The following is a 16,294-nucleotide window of genomic DNA, read 5'->3' as shown; positions in this document are numbered from 1 at the left end:
TCGAACAGCAGCACGTCACTTCATAACTACAGCGGCTGCTTTTCCACTGAACTAAATTTATTTATGATGCCTTGGTGTCACACATGTTAGGGTACATGTGAAACAAGACAAAAATAAATGATGGCTCAGCCGATGTAGCACTATGGTGCAGAGGTGCGTTTATTAACAGTGCAAAAGTGTCCAATCCAAAAAAAATCCCCCAAATAAAGTAGACAAAACATATGTAGACACATAAACAAACAACAAAACAAACAAAAAACAAAGACAATAAAGTGACAAAATAAATATATACACAATATTCGCTCACACTATTTGGAGAGCCAGAACAAACTGCCTTGGGGGCCGGGTTCGGCCCACGGGCTGCCAATTGAATAGCCCTGTTTTAGTACACCGTGTCATCAGCTGCTGAAAATCAATCCAATTAACGCAGAACTAGAGAAAGAGGTGTGGCGCTTGCAGAGCAGATACGCACTAGAGCAGTGATTCCCAACCCCCGGTCCCCAATTGGTAGCGGCAGGGCCGGCCCTGTACATTTGGAGGCCCTAAGCAGAATAATTTTGGGGTCCTTACCTTGCTCTAAATAGTGGAGTATTGCAATTGCAAACAAGTCCACAATGAATTTATTGCTTATTGAGCGATGGATCTGCGACAGAGAAACTAGGGGTTTAGGGAAACACTCGTCACTACATCGCTCTTCTCCCAAACGATGCATCATGCTATGATAGTTCAGCTGTGAGTTACGTCATTGTTTGGGAAACACACCCCAGGTCTGTTCTTTTGCTGCTGTGCTCCTCTCCTGATATGGAGTCTGGCTCTACTGCTCTCAGGCTTTCTTCGAGGCCTACTTACTGCTCTTTGTCTCTCTATTTCAGGTAACTTTATTTTTACATTTAAGCTGGGTACAGTTATTATCATATGTTTTATCATTTCATATCTCATCATTTTATACAGTTATTCTGTAATTAATTCAGTCGTAACCACAGAGAATTATTGTCATCATCTCATTTTGAAGTATTGGTGAATTACTTTTGATTTAACATCAACACTTAACTGCTCCATATTGCAATACAATACAATCACATAATATCAACGCTCTCCCACATTTATAGATATTAACACTGCCCTTATGTCTGTTTTTGGTATAAGATTACAGAAGAATGGTTTGACTAGAAATGTACAGTTCTTTACCATCATGCTGATAACTTTTTAGTCACTCGGCAGAACTACAGTTCGAACCGCTGTGGTTATAACCCATTCCTACAACGGGTTCCCTAGCAATCTACATACAAGTCTAGATTTCAAAAAGTTTTACAAATATGGCACATGTACATGCAACATGTATTTTAAAATTGATCAAAAATTGTGTGAATATGAATATGACATATAGCTAGGGCCAGACGGAATCTGCGGACGTTTTTTGCTATTTCTGCAGAGAATTTTGGTAAAAATCTGTGGATTTCTGCTGAATTATTTTGAGAGTATCAGAACTAAAACCTTAATATGGGAAATAAAAAATAAAATAATCTCTTTTTAACTGTTATTGAATGTTCACAATGCAAATCCAATTAGATCCACTTAATTTGGTAAACAAAGCAAGTCTCTCATATAATATCTCTACTAAAAGACAGAGAATATTACTGTACACACTGCACTGTACATAAATCAGATCAACATGTTCATATTAGTCAATAATATTACTGAAATTAAAAACTGAATAAATATAGATTTACTCATATCTACTCAAGTAAATAAACAGAATTAATAATGGGCTAAAAATCTGCTGAATTCTGTGTGCGCAGATTTCTGTGTGGGACTACATATAGCCTATATTTATGATATCAAGCAACAGTTTCAGGTTTTGATGAATAGGCAGCTATGTTTAGATACTTTAGATTAAAGTACAGCGGTTTTCTTTTTACTTTTTGAGAACAGCACTATTTTTGTTAACTTTCATAAGCACATTGCCACTGAGACTGCAGCTCTGCACAAGACGTTTGGCCAGCGGAGAAATTAAAATGGTCGTGCCCAACTGAGCCTGGTTTCTCTCAAGGTTTTTTTTCTTCACTTCCGCCTTTAGTGAAGTTTTTTTTCCCTCTCCGCTGTCGCCACTGGCTTGCATGGTTCAGGATCTGTAGAGCTGCGCATCGTTGGATTTGCTCTTCAGTGTTTGGACTCTCAGTAGTGATTATTAAACCACACTGAACTGAGCTCAACTGAACTGAACTTAAACACTACAAACTGAACTACACTGTTCCCATTTACTGTGACCTTTCATGTGAAGCTGCTTTGACACAATCTACATTGTATAAGCGCTATACAAAGCGTATAAGCATGAATTGAATTGAACATTTTGATCTACAGTTTTTCCAGACACTCGGACACATTTCTCAATACTCAGGTCACTTTTGCAGAACTCCTCACACAGTTCTCCTGAGCGACTTTCAGCTTTCAGCATTTTTCTGAGGGGGTACTTGGTGAAACAAGTTTGAGGACCACTGGTATAGTATGCTGTTGTGTTGTTGTGTGTTGTTGAGTAGTTTGTGGTGTTGTTGTGTTTCCTCCATCATCATGTGCGCATACATGCACGCAATCTCCAGCACAACACACACACACGGATGCACTCCAGTGCAACATTCCACATACATTGTGTGCATACACACACACACACACACACACACACGCACACACACACACACACACACACACACACACACACACACACACACACACACACACACACATATATATATATATATATGAAGAGCTGAGGGCTCTGGAATGGGGGAGTAATATTCAATCATCTTTAATATTGTTCAACTGAAGCTCTCAGAAACACCGATCAATAATCAATAATGACATCATCATCAGGAACACTAAACTACTCTTCATGCAACACACACTCATAACATAAAGTGTGGTTTACTTAGAACATTAACCAAATAAAACAACGTGTGTGTGTGTGTGTGTGTATGTGTGTGTGTGTGTGTGTTTATCTGAACATGAGACATGAATCAGACATGCAGCAGAACATGATGAAGAAGAATGAGGATGACCAGGAGCAGATGGTGAACAGGCGCACACACACACACACACAGACACACACACAGACACACACACACACACACACACACACACACACACACACACACACACACACACATGCACACGCACACCAAGCACACGCACACCACGCACACGCACACCACGCACACGGACACACACGCACATACACGCACGCACACACATGCAGCACAACATCAACAGAGCTGGTCTACTTACAGGTAATAAGTGTAGGACTGATAGGTTCTCCTGCCCATGGGGTGTGGAGGGGTGAAGCAGTGGAGAGGGGGATGAAGATGGAGGAAAGAAAAAGTAAAAAATATTAATGTCTGATCGAAAAAATGAACACAAGCAGACATGGTGGCACACGAGAGAGAGAGAGAGAGACGTGTGTGTGTGTGTGTGTGTGAGAGAGTAAATGAAAATGTTTGTGTGTGCATGTCTTAGTGTGTGCGTATGTGTGTCTGTATATGTGTGCATCTGTGTTACTGTGTGTGTATATGTGTGTGTGTGTGAGAGTAAATGTGTGTCAGTGTATTATTGTGTTTATTGGTACATGTGTGTATTCGTATGAGTTGTGTGTGCAAGTGTGTGTATGTGTGTGAGCATCTGTTCAGTTGAAGTCAGAATTATTAGCCCCCCTGTTTATTTATTTGATCTTTTTTATATATATATATGTGTGTGTGTGTGTGTGTGTGTGTGTGTGTGTGTGTGTGTGTGTGTGTGTGTGTGTACAGTGCTCAGCATATATGCGTACACCCCTCACAAATCTTTCATATGAATTCATATCTTTTATAGGAAGCTATACACTATTATATTTGTGCATTTACATTAGATTAGTCAGGACTAGAGCTGTGCGATTCATCAAAATCAAATGGCAATGGCAAGCGGAAAGAGGCTGCGATATGAAATATATATATATATGTGCTATTTCATTTCCCTCTCCTGGAGCAAACGCGTGACTGCTGTCTGTGTGTGACAGTCTTACTAGCCAATTGAGTGAGCACACTTTCATTCTACCCAATCAGAATTGTGCAACTGAACTATGCGAAACACCAACAATGAAATAAAAAGATAACAAACAGGAAAGCGCAGACAAGTGGAATGATGGCGTCTGTTGCTTCTGATTGAGCTGATAGACAAATTCATTTAAAAGGAAAGCAGCATTGGTAATAATGGAATATTCTTGGTCAAAGACAACGAACAAAAACAGTTCATTTGTAAGAGCTGTTGACACGGCTTACAGATCACTGACCTGAAGCTTGACTACAAAATTAAATCATAAATCAAATCAGGACTGCAATATCTGTCAAAAAACCACAACAAAAAACACAATTAGATATTTTCCCCAAACCGCACAGCCCTACTCAGAACTGAAGCCAAATCTGGAGCTTATCTAACAAAATAACTGACAATAACAATCCAAACACTAGTCCAGCCGAATGTACATGCTACAGACAAACATTACATACAAACTTAAGAAAGAGGAGGAATCAGGTGACGCAAAACTAAATGTTGAATTTGTAAGTTGTAGTTTTTTCTTCCAGTATTGCACATGAATTATTATATTTCTATTTCCAAATATGTTTGGTGACTAAAATATAATTTTAACCTGTTAGCCAGCACTCAATTTTGGGGATTTACACCTACCTAACTTTAAATAGTGACAGTTCCTGACTCCAGTAAGCTACAAACACACATTACGGATCAATGGAAAGAAGACACTTTGAGCTTTACTGTGGTGAAAGGGGAACTTACATGTTAAACGATATAAAAGGTTATACATTATCAAGTCATGAGGAAAAAAAAGAGTTTTGTGTTCGATTTCTGTTTTCCTTATCCAAACACAGGAAAACATTAATGTAAGGTCCCTGAAAAAATAAGCCAAGCGTCTCATGCGTTTATATTTTAAATTTGATGAAGAGAGCATGCAGAATGAGACTTCTGTAAAAATCTTTCAGAGACTTTACCGGTGTCCTCTCTCTTACCATCAGAGACATCTTCTCAAAAATGACCATCCTAAAACATTAACAGTTGCTGAATGAATTGGTCTACATTCACAGTTTATATATATATGTGTGTGTGTGTGTGTGTGTGTGTGTGCGTTTAATATATAATATATATATCTGTTTAATAAATCTGTTCTGTTTAAATGCACCAATATATATATATAAATGCACCACCATATTCACTGAGAAGTTGATAGAAATATTGATTTTCAAAATGGGCTGTTCTCAATTATGCTGAGCACTGCATCAATTTAAGTATAATTGTAACAAAATAGTTTTGTTTGTGTGTGTGTTTGTGTTTGTGTGTGTGTGTGTGTGTGTGGGTCACATCTAGACAGTAAATATAAATAATACACAGATATATATAATGTCAACTTCTTTTGAATTTTATTCGTTGTGATTTATCTTTAGCGCTCTTATTAACAGATTATTTATAATAATATTTTTATTTCGTTCACTATATTTTTTCATTAATGTATTAGTCGATTATTCTGATAAACACTTTGCTGTTTTATTCATTGTTTATGTAATCTGTGATGCTCTGGCTAAACAAGTTCATAAAGCTCTATTGAGATCTGAAGGTAAAGAGAGAGAGAGAGAAAGAGAGAGAGACAGAGAGAGAGAGAGAGAGAGAGACAGAGAGAGAGAGAGAGAGAGACAGAGAGAGAGAGAGAGAGAGACAGAGAGAGAGAGAGAGAGAGAGAGAGAGAGAGAGAGAGAAAGACAGAGAGAGAGAGAGAGAGAGAGAGAGAGAGAGAGAGAGAGAGAGAGAGAGCTTATAAAACACTTACACGCACACGCGCACGCACACACACACACACACACACACACACGCACACACTACATTAGCAGTAAAACAGACATCATTTCTCTTTCCTCAATGGCATTATCTGTGTGTGTGTGTGTGTGTGTGTGTGTGTGTGTGTGCTGTAAATGAGCAGCGCTGGCCGTCTAGAGTGTGTTGTGGACTGTAATCAGTGAATTATCAGGCCTCCTCATGCTCTCCTGCTTTAATCTGGTTCAGCAAATGAAAGTAAAGCGCTGTGAGAGACGGAGAGATCTGAACTACAGCTCATACACACACACACACACACACGGGGGAATTGACTACAAGGAGGAGGAACGAAACTCATTTCAACACACACACACACGCACACACACACACACACACACACACACACACACACACACACACACACACACACACACCAACATGCGCACACACACTCTCACACATGCATGCACACACTCACAAACACCAGCATAGACATGCATACACACACATTAACACATACTAGCATACACACGTGCACAAACACACTACCATACACAAGAACATGTATGCACACACGAGGACATGCAGTCACACACTAGCATACATCCATGCGCACACACATATATGTGCAAGCACTTGCGTGAACACACACACACACTGTATGCACACATACACATTAAAGCATACATGCATGGACACATGCATACACACATACACGCATGTACATGTACACACACACACATGCATGCATGCACTTTCACGCACATAAATGCATGCGTCCACACTCAAACACTCACATACACAAACGTGCACACACATACACATACATGCATAGACTCACACACACACACACACACAAGCATACATGCATGCATGCATCCACATGCGCATACACAAACGTGCGCACACACGTACACACACACACACACACACACACACACAAAGCACACACTTTCACGCACACAAGTATACATGCATGCACACCACACACACACGCACACACACACACGCGCGCACACACACACACACACACACACATGAATTGTGAATGATATATTCAGTGGATTAGTTTGGTGATCCTGTCGACACGTCTTATAAAACACACCACAGATCTTCTCCTATTTATGTGTAGCATGTTTAACACACACTCTTACGTCTAAAGGTTTTTATTTTTTAATTTAGTTTTCATTAATTGAATTCATTATTTTTGTGTATTTTAAAATTGTAGAACACTAAATTAAACTACATAACAGTACCCTGTCAAATGTCAAATATTTTATTGTGTGTGTGTGTGTGTGTGTGTGTGTGTGTGTGTGTGTATATAAGCTAAACAGTGAGTGATATTTGCTCTGTCCTCCACTGATGTTGATCATCTCTGAGCTTCCGTCTCTCAGCGCTCGCTCTTTATCCTGCATTTTAACACATAATTAAATTAATAATTCATTGTTGCACAGACAATGTGGATGAAAGGTCAGCTGGAAAATGGGGAGGAAGATCTATTATTAATAACCGCAGTTAAACTCCAGACAACCTGGAGATGCGGATCTGACTGCGGATGAGCACCCGTTGGACAAGCCTGCGTTAATATTCATGAGCAGGTCAGATGAGCACCGATTGGACAAACCCGCGTTAATATTCATGAGCAGGTGAGAAGTTTCTCCAAACTTTGATAAATGACGGCACTTTGTGTGTGTGTGTGTGTGTGTGTGTGTGTGTGTGTGTGTGTGTGCATGTGTGTGTTTACACATGCAATTATTGTCTAGAATTCATCATTACAACATTTGTACAACTTGCAGAAGTGTGTTCACTGTATTAGCACGGCCCTCTAAAGCCCACCCCAGTGTCTGAAGTGGTTTAATTAAAATGAATTGCCCACCGCTGCTCTTAATAATGATTTAATTCCACAATCTCCTCCCAAAACGACAGCAACATCTTCGCTTTTAGGTTTTGGGGATGTTCGAGCAGTTTCCGTCATGTGATTTAGATTTAAATGGCGCAGGCAGTAACTCATGAGGTCAGACAGGACAGACTTTACCTCACATTCTTACCCATTACAACACCAGAGAACGCTTATTTGCACGTTTGTTTGGGTCATTCAGATGGAGAGATTTGAAGCTTTCTGTGGATATACTTCTCATGTCTGTGAGGCAAATATTAGCTGAGATTACAGTGCATTAGCTGATCCGAGAGGATTCACAATGAAGCTGCAGAAACCGTCATGAACACACATCTGCATTGAATCCTCCGTCTATATCAATCATCGATTGGCTGCCTTACTTGGCGTCCTTCGACAGAACACCTTTCCCCATTCAAAAGTATATCCGTGACATGTTTTTGACCCATCATTGCGACTATTTACCTATCTAAATGTGTGTAAACATACATTAATTCAGTTTTTATAGAGATTTTAGCAATGTTGTTGAATAATATGCTAACGTTTATTTGATTTTATTACAATACAGTCTGTAAAGTAATACGTTCTGTCTTTTACTAGATATATTAAAGGGCACCTATTTGACCTCTTTTTCAAGCTGTAAGATCAGCCCTTTGTGTCTCCAGAATGTATCTGTACAGTTTCAGCTCAATCACCCATCAGATTATTGATTATAGCTTTCAGAATATTGGGAATTTCTGCTCTGAACACACTGTAGCTGTTTTTGTGGCCTGTGCCTTTAATGCTGGTTCTCCCCGCCCACCGCTCCCATGTGCCTGTGAGAGTGTGCTTCTATCTCCGCCTCGGCTGCGTCAGATAAACAGCACAGTGACAGACATGAAGGATCAGATCTCATATAACATCTGAGAGGAATACTACAGTAAGAACTTTCCCAATGATTATTTGATGAATTTCCTCTGGAGTTAATTCAAGCCTTTCTAAAACGATGAGTCACATACAATGTCGTTACAAAGTCCACACACACACACGCACGCACGCACGCACGCACGCACGCACGCACGCACGCACGCACGCACGCACGCACGCACGCACACACACACACACACACACACACACACACAGAGCATGGTGTTTTTGCATGCAAATGTGACAGGCTACAGGTTAATCTCCACTGCTGTATGGATATCCATTATGCTAATGTCCAAAATAAACCTGACTTAATGTCCACAAACCAGGATTGAAGCGTCTTCTCGTATAACTGTACTGACATGCGGCAAAGTGAAGCTACAGTAAATAGCTGTAATTTATAACACACATGCACTGTTTTCAAGAGTTCACACTTAGCTGATAATCAATAAAGTGTATTTGGCATGCTGTCCCAGGAGAGAGCCCTGAGCTCGTAATATTCTCAAGCCCGGGGCTCCCTCCCGTTAGAAGGGCGAGAACGGAGTTCGAGCTCAGGTAGGTCTCGAGAACTCCCCTGCTTGTCGCCGCGTGAGAAGTGTAAACTAGGCTTGTTTTCGGTGATCATTTGGTTTAGTCGATTGGCTATTGTTTATGTTTTTAGACAGTGGGAGGAAACCCACGCGAACACTGGGAGAACATGTAAACTCCGCACAGAAACACCAACCAGCCCGATAGGAGGTTGGACCAGCGGTGTTCTTGCTGTGAGGCAACAGTGTTAGCCACTGCGCCACCATGTCGCCCTATCGGAAAAAGGGGGAGGAAGTAGGGGTGGAAGGGGGGAAACTTCAAGACGAAGATAACTGGAGTGAAAAACTCTGGTTATTTATAATGCTTCCGTAATCATCTAACGGGTCAGATTACGGAGCTAATGAGGAGCCAGCTGTGTTGATCATAAGCACGTGATCCTCTCCAAATTAGCTTATAAATAAACCACACTTAGAATCGTGTTAAACTTGCACTCTTGATCATGTTTGATGATGACTGATGATCACAGAGAGCTGAACAGATCTGTTAATCCCGGTTGATTAGCGCAGGTCCTGTCTTATTGATATGATTATATGTGTTACTATGGAGACATGATAATATGCGGCTGTGAATCAATTCGGTAGGCGGGGAGAGCGCACTACTACGTCATGTTGCGGTGGGCCTCAAAATGGGAGGGATTTAGATCCTATTTTAACATCAGGAAATTTAAAAATGACACTTAGGCCCAATCCCAATTCTAGTTTTTTACCCCTACCCCTTCCCCTTGAAAGGGGAAGGGCTACAAAATGTACCCCTAAGAAATGGGACAGCACCTGCACACGTCATCATATGTCCTCACAATCTCTTGCTTCATATGAGATCAGATGATCGTGACTGCTGTAGTTATTTTAGTTGTGCTATTTTTTGGTGTTTATCTTCACTGAAGGCATATATTATGTCATCATAACAATCTAATATGGCAATAAGATCATACCTATACTGTGCATTTACACCGTGGCCATATTCACCATGTAAACACACCAAAACAACATTAAAATTACAGCAGACACTGTACACAGCTCATTCCCAGCCACTAGACTGTTCTGACAGGGACTCCCACACTGTAAAAGAAAATCCTGGTTGCCTTAAATTGTTAAGCTGAATCAAATTATCCTCATGAGTCCATTGAACTTTTATTATGTTAAACTGACTTAAAACAGCTTACCTAGCTTATAAAATTAAGTTAGAACATGATTAACTTAGATTAATAAGTTACACTGACCTAAAAACATACGCTGTCAGGACTAATTGATCCTTTAATTCTGTACAGTGCGGTGTCATCGAGTGTCAGGATGTGGGACTGCTGTACAGGAGTTATTATCATGGATTATAGATTATAGTCAAATTTAGCTGGCTTTATTTTAGCAGGTTTTTTTAAAGCATGATGGTAAAACACGAATGCGGTTATGAATATATTAAAACATGTGCTTATTTGTTGTCAAAATTCGCAATAAAGACAAAAATACTCATTTGTGGATCTCCTTACTTCCGGGTGCAGTGTTCCTGCCGCTGTGGCTGGTGTACTCTGGGAAATTTTCTTACTGCTTTGTTTCGAGTGTGATCCTGAAAAATCTCAGTTCAAAGTGGTATTTAGCCCTTCCCCTTTAGCCCTTCGCCTTCACGCTGAAGAGAATTGGGACACCCCTACCCCTTCACGGGAACGCGCACAACGAGGGGTAGAATTGGGATTGGGTCTTATTGTCTTTATATCAGCCCAGTATGACTGTGGACACACTATACCCACACACAAATAGCATAACTAGGGCCAGACGGAATTATGCGGAATAATTTTGGGAGTATCATATCTAAAATCGTAATATATTAAATTAAAAATAATACCTTTTAAACTTGTATTGAATGTTTACAATGCAAATCCAATTAGATCCACTTATTTGGTACAACAAAGCAAGTCTCCCATACAGTATATCTGTAATAAAAGACAGAAAATATTACTGTACAAACTGTATTGTGGGACGATGCAATGGCGCAGTAGGTAGTGCAGTCGCCTCACAGCAAGAAGGTCACTAGTTCGAGTCTCGGCTGGGTCAGTTGGCGTTTCTGTGTGGAGTTTGCATGTTCTCCCTCCGTTCGCGTGGGTTTCCTCTGGGTGCTCTGGTTTCCCCCACAGTCCAAACACATGCGGTACAGGTGAATTGGATAGGCTAAATTGTCCATAGTGTGTGTGTGTGTGTGTGTGTGTGAATAAGTGTGTATGTGTTTCCCAGTGATGGGTTGCAGCTGGAAGGGCATCCGCTGCATAAAACATATGCTGGATAAGTAGGCGGTTCATTCCGCTGTGGCGACCCCAGATTAATAAAGGGACTGAGCTGAAAAGAAAATGACTGAATGAATCTGTATTGTAAATAAATCATCTGAACACTGTCATATTCCTCAAAACTGAATGAATATAAATGTACACACATTTACACAAGTAAAAAATCAAACTCAGTGATGGGCTATAAATCTGCAGAGTCCATGTGGGCCTAATCATAGGTGTCCCTTAAATGAGAGACTTACTTTGTTTACCAAACGACCTAGCTGACCCGAGGTATTTGGCATTACTGTAATGATGTGAAAATGACGATGTGCAGTGGTGCTCTTACCGTTTCTTCATGAGCAGCACCACGCCGAGGAAGATGATGACGAAGAGTAATATTCCTGCGATGACTCCGGCGATCTTCACCGTGTGGTCCGTCTGTTTCTCCGGCTCCACCGCGCTGGGCTTGTGTGTCGCCGCTCCTGAGGTCAAGCAGAGGTCAAAGGTCAGTTCGACACAGCGCAAGTTCTTAACAGATAATGCTAGAAGGGATACAGCTGCGGCCGGAAGTTATGGGAAACTATTACTCTTCAACTGTGTTTTAATAACATTCAAGTCAGTTCATCTTTAATTCTCCAGCGCTTTCACAATGTAGATCGTGTCAAAGCAGCTGAACAGAGAAGTTCTAGTACATTAAAAGTGTGTTAATCCAGTTTTGCTTCAGTTCAGAGTTGAACATCCAGCCCAGCCCTAAATCTACCGCCACAGTCATGTAAAAACAGCAACAATAACGACAACTCTTTATTAAATGACATTAAACGGTTTTCTGACCTGTTAGCTGGCTGTCTCCAGCGGCCGGAGCGATGCGAACGTAAGGAGTGGTGAGTTGAGTGACCAAGATAGCAGCTGTGAGAACACACACACACACACACACATGCAGAAAGACAGAGAGAGACAGAGTGTGTGAGTGTGTGTAGTAGAGAGACAGAGAGAGTGTGTTTGTGTATGTGTGTGCATGTGTAAGTAAGAGAGAAACACAAAGGAGAGAGAGAGAGAGAGAGAGAGAGAGAGAGAGATGCTGTTACTCATCAGTGAATCTTCACTACAGACACAAACTCAGAGTCATCCAGGAAAAACACCTCCAGAAACACTCCGTAAGCCTGGGTTAGTGATTAGCCCTGGTGTATGTGTGTGTGTATGTGTGTGTGTGTCGGAGACTGAAACAGTGTGTGTAAACTCTAAAGTGTGTGTCAGTGATGTTTTCATGATGGTTAAATCATAAATCCTCTACCTTTGGTGGCCACTCGAACACAGTCAATCTTCGTCTCCTGAAAAGAAAGATGGAGGACAATGAAACTCAAACATCTGAAAGGTGTCCAACATCATCTGTGATGGAGATTAACACTGTTGAAACGTCCAAAAACACAGCTTATAGAAAACTGAATCGTTATGTGTCTGCATATGCAGTATATACAGTGCATCAGGAAAGTATTGACAGCGCTTCACTATTCCACATTTGTTTATGTTCCAGCCTTATTCCAAAATGGATTAAATTAATTGACTTCCTCAACATTTTACACACTATCCCCCATAATGACAATGTGGAAAAGGTGTTTTTGAAATTGTTGCAGATTTATTAAAGATAAAAAACTGTAAAATCAGATGTACATCAGTATTGACAGTCTTTGGCGTGAAGCTCTAAATTGAGCTCAGGTCCATTCTGTTTCCACTGATCATTCTTGAGATGTTTCAGCAGCTTCATTGGAGTTCACCTGAGGTCAATTCAGCTGATTGGACATGATCTGAAAAGGCGTACACCTGTCTATATAAGGGCTCAGGGTTGACAGTGCATGTCAAAGCATAAACCAAGCATGAAGACAAAGGAATTGTCTGTAGACCTCCGAGACAGGATTGTCTGGAGGCACAAGGCTGGGGAAGGTTACAGAAACATTTCTGCTGCTCTGAATGTTCCTATGAGCACAGCGGCCTCCATCATCCGTAAGTGGAAGATGTTTAACCACCAGGACTCTTCCTAGAGCTGGCTGGCCATCTGAGCTGAGTGATCGGGGGAGAAGGGCCTTAGTCAGAGAGGTGATCAATAACCCGATGGTCACTCTGTCTGAGCTCTAGCGTTATTCTGTGGAGAGAGGAGAACCTTACAGAAGGACAATCATCTGTGCAGCAATCCACCAATCAGGCCTGTATGGTAGAGTGGCCAGACAGAAGACACTCCCCACCTGGAGTTTGCAAAAAGGCATCTGAAGGACCCTCAGACCATCAGAAACTAAACTCTCTGCTCTGATGAGACTCAAACTGAACTCTTTGGAGTGAACACCAGGCGTTACGTTTGGAGAAAAGCAGGCAGCGCTCATCACCAGGCTAATAGCATCCCTACAGTGAAGCATGGTGGTGGCAGCATCATGCTGTGGGGATGTTCTTCAGCAGCAGGAACTGGAAGACTAGTCAGGATAGAGGGAAAGATGAATGCAGCGATGTACAGAGACATCCTGAATGAAGACCTGCTTCAGAGTGCTCTTGACCTCAGACTGGGGCGACACTTCATCTTCCAGCAGGACAATGACCCAAAGCACACCGCCAAAAAATCAATGGAGTGGCACAACAACAACAACTCGGGGAATGTCCTTGAGTGGCTCAGCCAGAGCCCTGACCTAAATCCTATTGAACATCTCTGGAGAGATCTGAAAATGGCTGTACATCGTTGCTTCCCATCCAAGCTGATGGAGCTTGAGAGGTACTGCAAAGAGGAACGGGCCAAAATTCCCAAAGACAGGTGTGGTGAGCTTGTGGCATCATATTCAGAAAGACTTGAGGCTGAAATCGCTGCCAAAGGAGCATCAACAGAGTAATGAGCAAAGGCTGTCAATACTGATGTACATCTGATTTATCAGCTTTTTATCTTTAATAAATCTGCAACAATTTCAAAAACTTACATTGTCATTATGGGGGATAGTGTGTAGAATGTTGAGGAAATCAAGGAATTTAATCCATTTTGGAATAAAGCTGGAATATATACAAATGTGGAAAAAGTGAAGCGCTATCAATACTTTCTGCATGCACTGTATATGCTTAACTGTACATTCTTATCTGTAAATTATTTATTATTAATAATAATGTCTTGCAGAAATGATCAAAATGAAGAAGTAAATTAGTTATCAGTGTTTTCTGACGTTTTATTATCGACGTAAAGTAATTTCATTCTGTATTACATCTACTGTGATTTATTAAATGACAAAATCAAGGAAACGGAAACTGAAAAAATCTTCATGAGGTTGAAAAAATGTCATATTGTTACTGCGCTGATTCTCAAATATTAATTTATTCAGTCATTTTCGTCCCGCAGTGAGTTTTACACATACGAACTGTATTTGAACTGTAAAGGTTTTTCTCAGGTGTTGCTCTTTTACATTATCTGGGAATAACATGCCTTATGATGCCATGATTGACCAATCAGAATCAAGTTTTTCACAGAGCCACGTAATAAAATTATGATCACTATTATAGATGTAGGGCAGCATGCTGGTGCAGTGGGTATCACAATCACCTCACACCAAGAAGGTCTCTGGTTCGAGTCCCGGCTGGGTCAGTTGGCGTTTCTGTGTGGAGTTTGCATGTTCTCCCCGTGTTGGCATGGGTTTCCTCTGGGTGCTCCGGTTTCCCCCACAGTCCAAACACATGCGCTATAGGGGAATTGATCAACTAAATTGGCCGTAGTGTATGAGTGTGTATGTGTGTACAGCAGTGGTTCCCAAACTGGGGGTCGCGACCCCTGCGCGGGTCGCAGAATAATTTCAAGGGGTCGCGAGAGTTATTTAAAAATTGTGTCATTTTCAGTGATTATAATAAATATTTTTCAGTATTACAAGTGAAAGCTAATATTTTCAGATTTTTAAAAAGATATCACTGATTCATAAAGTATTTAGGACACATTCAGGCAGAATGCATCTTTGTACTTGGAACGCAGCGCTCAGGAACAGTTTAAAACTGTTGTCATGTCAACTTGCCGCAGTAAACAAAGCCTTCAACGCTTGCCCCGCCTTCACGCTCTTCTTATTGGCCCACTGCGCTAAGAACTGAACACGAATGATTGGTTAAAATTAGCTGTCAATCACTCAGTCAACGCCTCCTGTCTTCAGATGACAGGAGCTACAACCGCGAAAATGTAAAGCGCTGAAGACGAGAGAATGAAAACAACACTGACAGATTTTGTCTTAGAAACACCTAAAGCTACAAATATTGGCACATCTGATTACTGATCATGTGCTGAATGTTAATCCACCAGCTATACTTATTGAAGAGTGGATAAAAGACCTCCATTGGCTTCAAGTCTGCTATGAAAATAACTAGCATTCACTGTAAAGTCTGTGGGATATCTTTTGGGATATCCGTCCGTGTATCTTTTGGTCACTCAATTATGTTATAAAAATGTCTTTTCTTGTGATAACGGGATTTCATTGAGACATATTTTCCTCACGCATGCATATTTATTTGTTTGCTTGTTAGTTTTGATTAGTGTTGATTTTCAAATGCAATAAATCTGTTTATAAAACTTGTAGTAACAGTGCGATAATTGGTGGGAGCCACTAAATTTTGGCTGGTGCGCCTACATTTTTAAAGTTAGAAGCACCAGTGTTACCAAGCAAAAATGTTAATTTCGAGCCCTGTAATCTATAGTAAATATAGTTAAAATATTGTGAACAGCTTAAAAAAGCTATTTTTATTGTTTGTATATGCTTTGGTAGTGGGGGGTCGCGAGTTCTTGACGATCTTACAATGGGGGTCGCGGGTTT

The 16,294-nt window shown here is 40.8% G+C and overlaps 1 protein-coding gene across 1 annotated transcript in view; it reads right to left on the bottom strand.

The window, feature by feature from the left end:
• LOC130238949 (receptor-type tyrosine-protein phosphatase mu-like) overlaps positions 1–16,294 on the bottom strand; it is a 183,073-nt gene that overhangs the window by 71,643 nt on the left and 95,136 nt on the right. The window contains exons 11-14 of the mRNA XM_056470069.1: positions 12,778–12,814; positions 12,318–12,392; positions 11,833–11,968; positions 3,280–3,309 (exon numbers count right to left, since the gene is read on the bottom strand). Coding sequence (XP_056326044.1) covers positions 3,280–3,309; positions 11,833–11,968; positions 12,318–12,392; positions 12,778–12,814 — 278 coding nt within the window. The remainder of the gene's footprint in view (positions 1–3,279; positions 3,310–11,832; positions 11,969–12,317; positions 12,393–12,777; positions 12,815–16,294) is intronic.

Source organism: Danio aesculapii, chromosome 2 (assembly GCF_903798145.1).
Source record: "Danio aesculapii chromosome 2, fDanAes4.1, whole genome shotgun sequence".
Classification (NCBI taxonomy): domain Eukaryota; kingdom Metazoa; phylum Chordata; class Actinopteri; order Cypriniformes; family Danionidae; genus Danio; species Danio aesculapii.
Note: the sequence above shows the minus strand (reverse complement) of the source record. Positions and strands in the feature narration are given on the sequence as shown.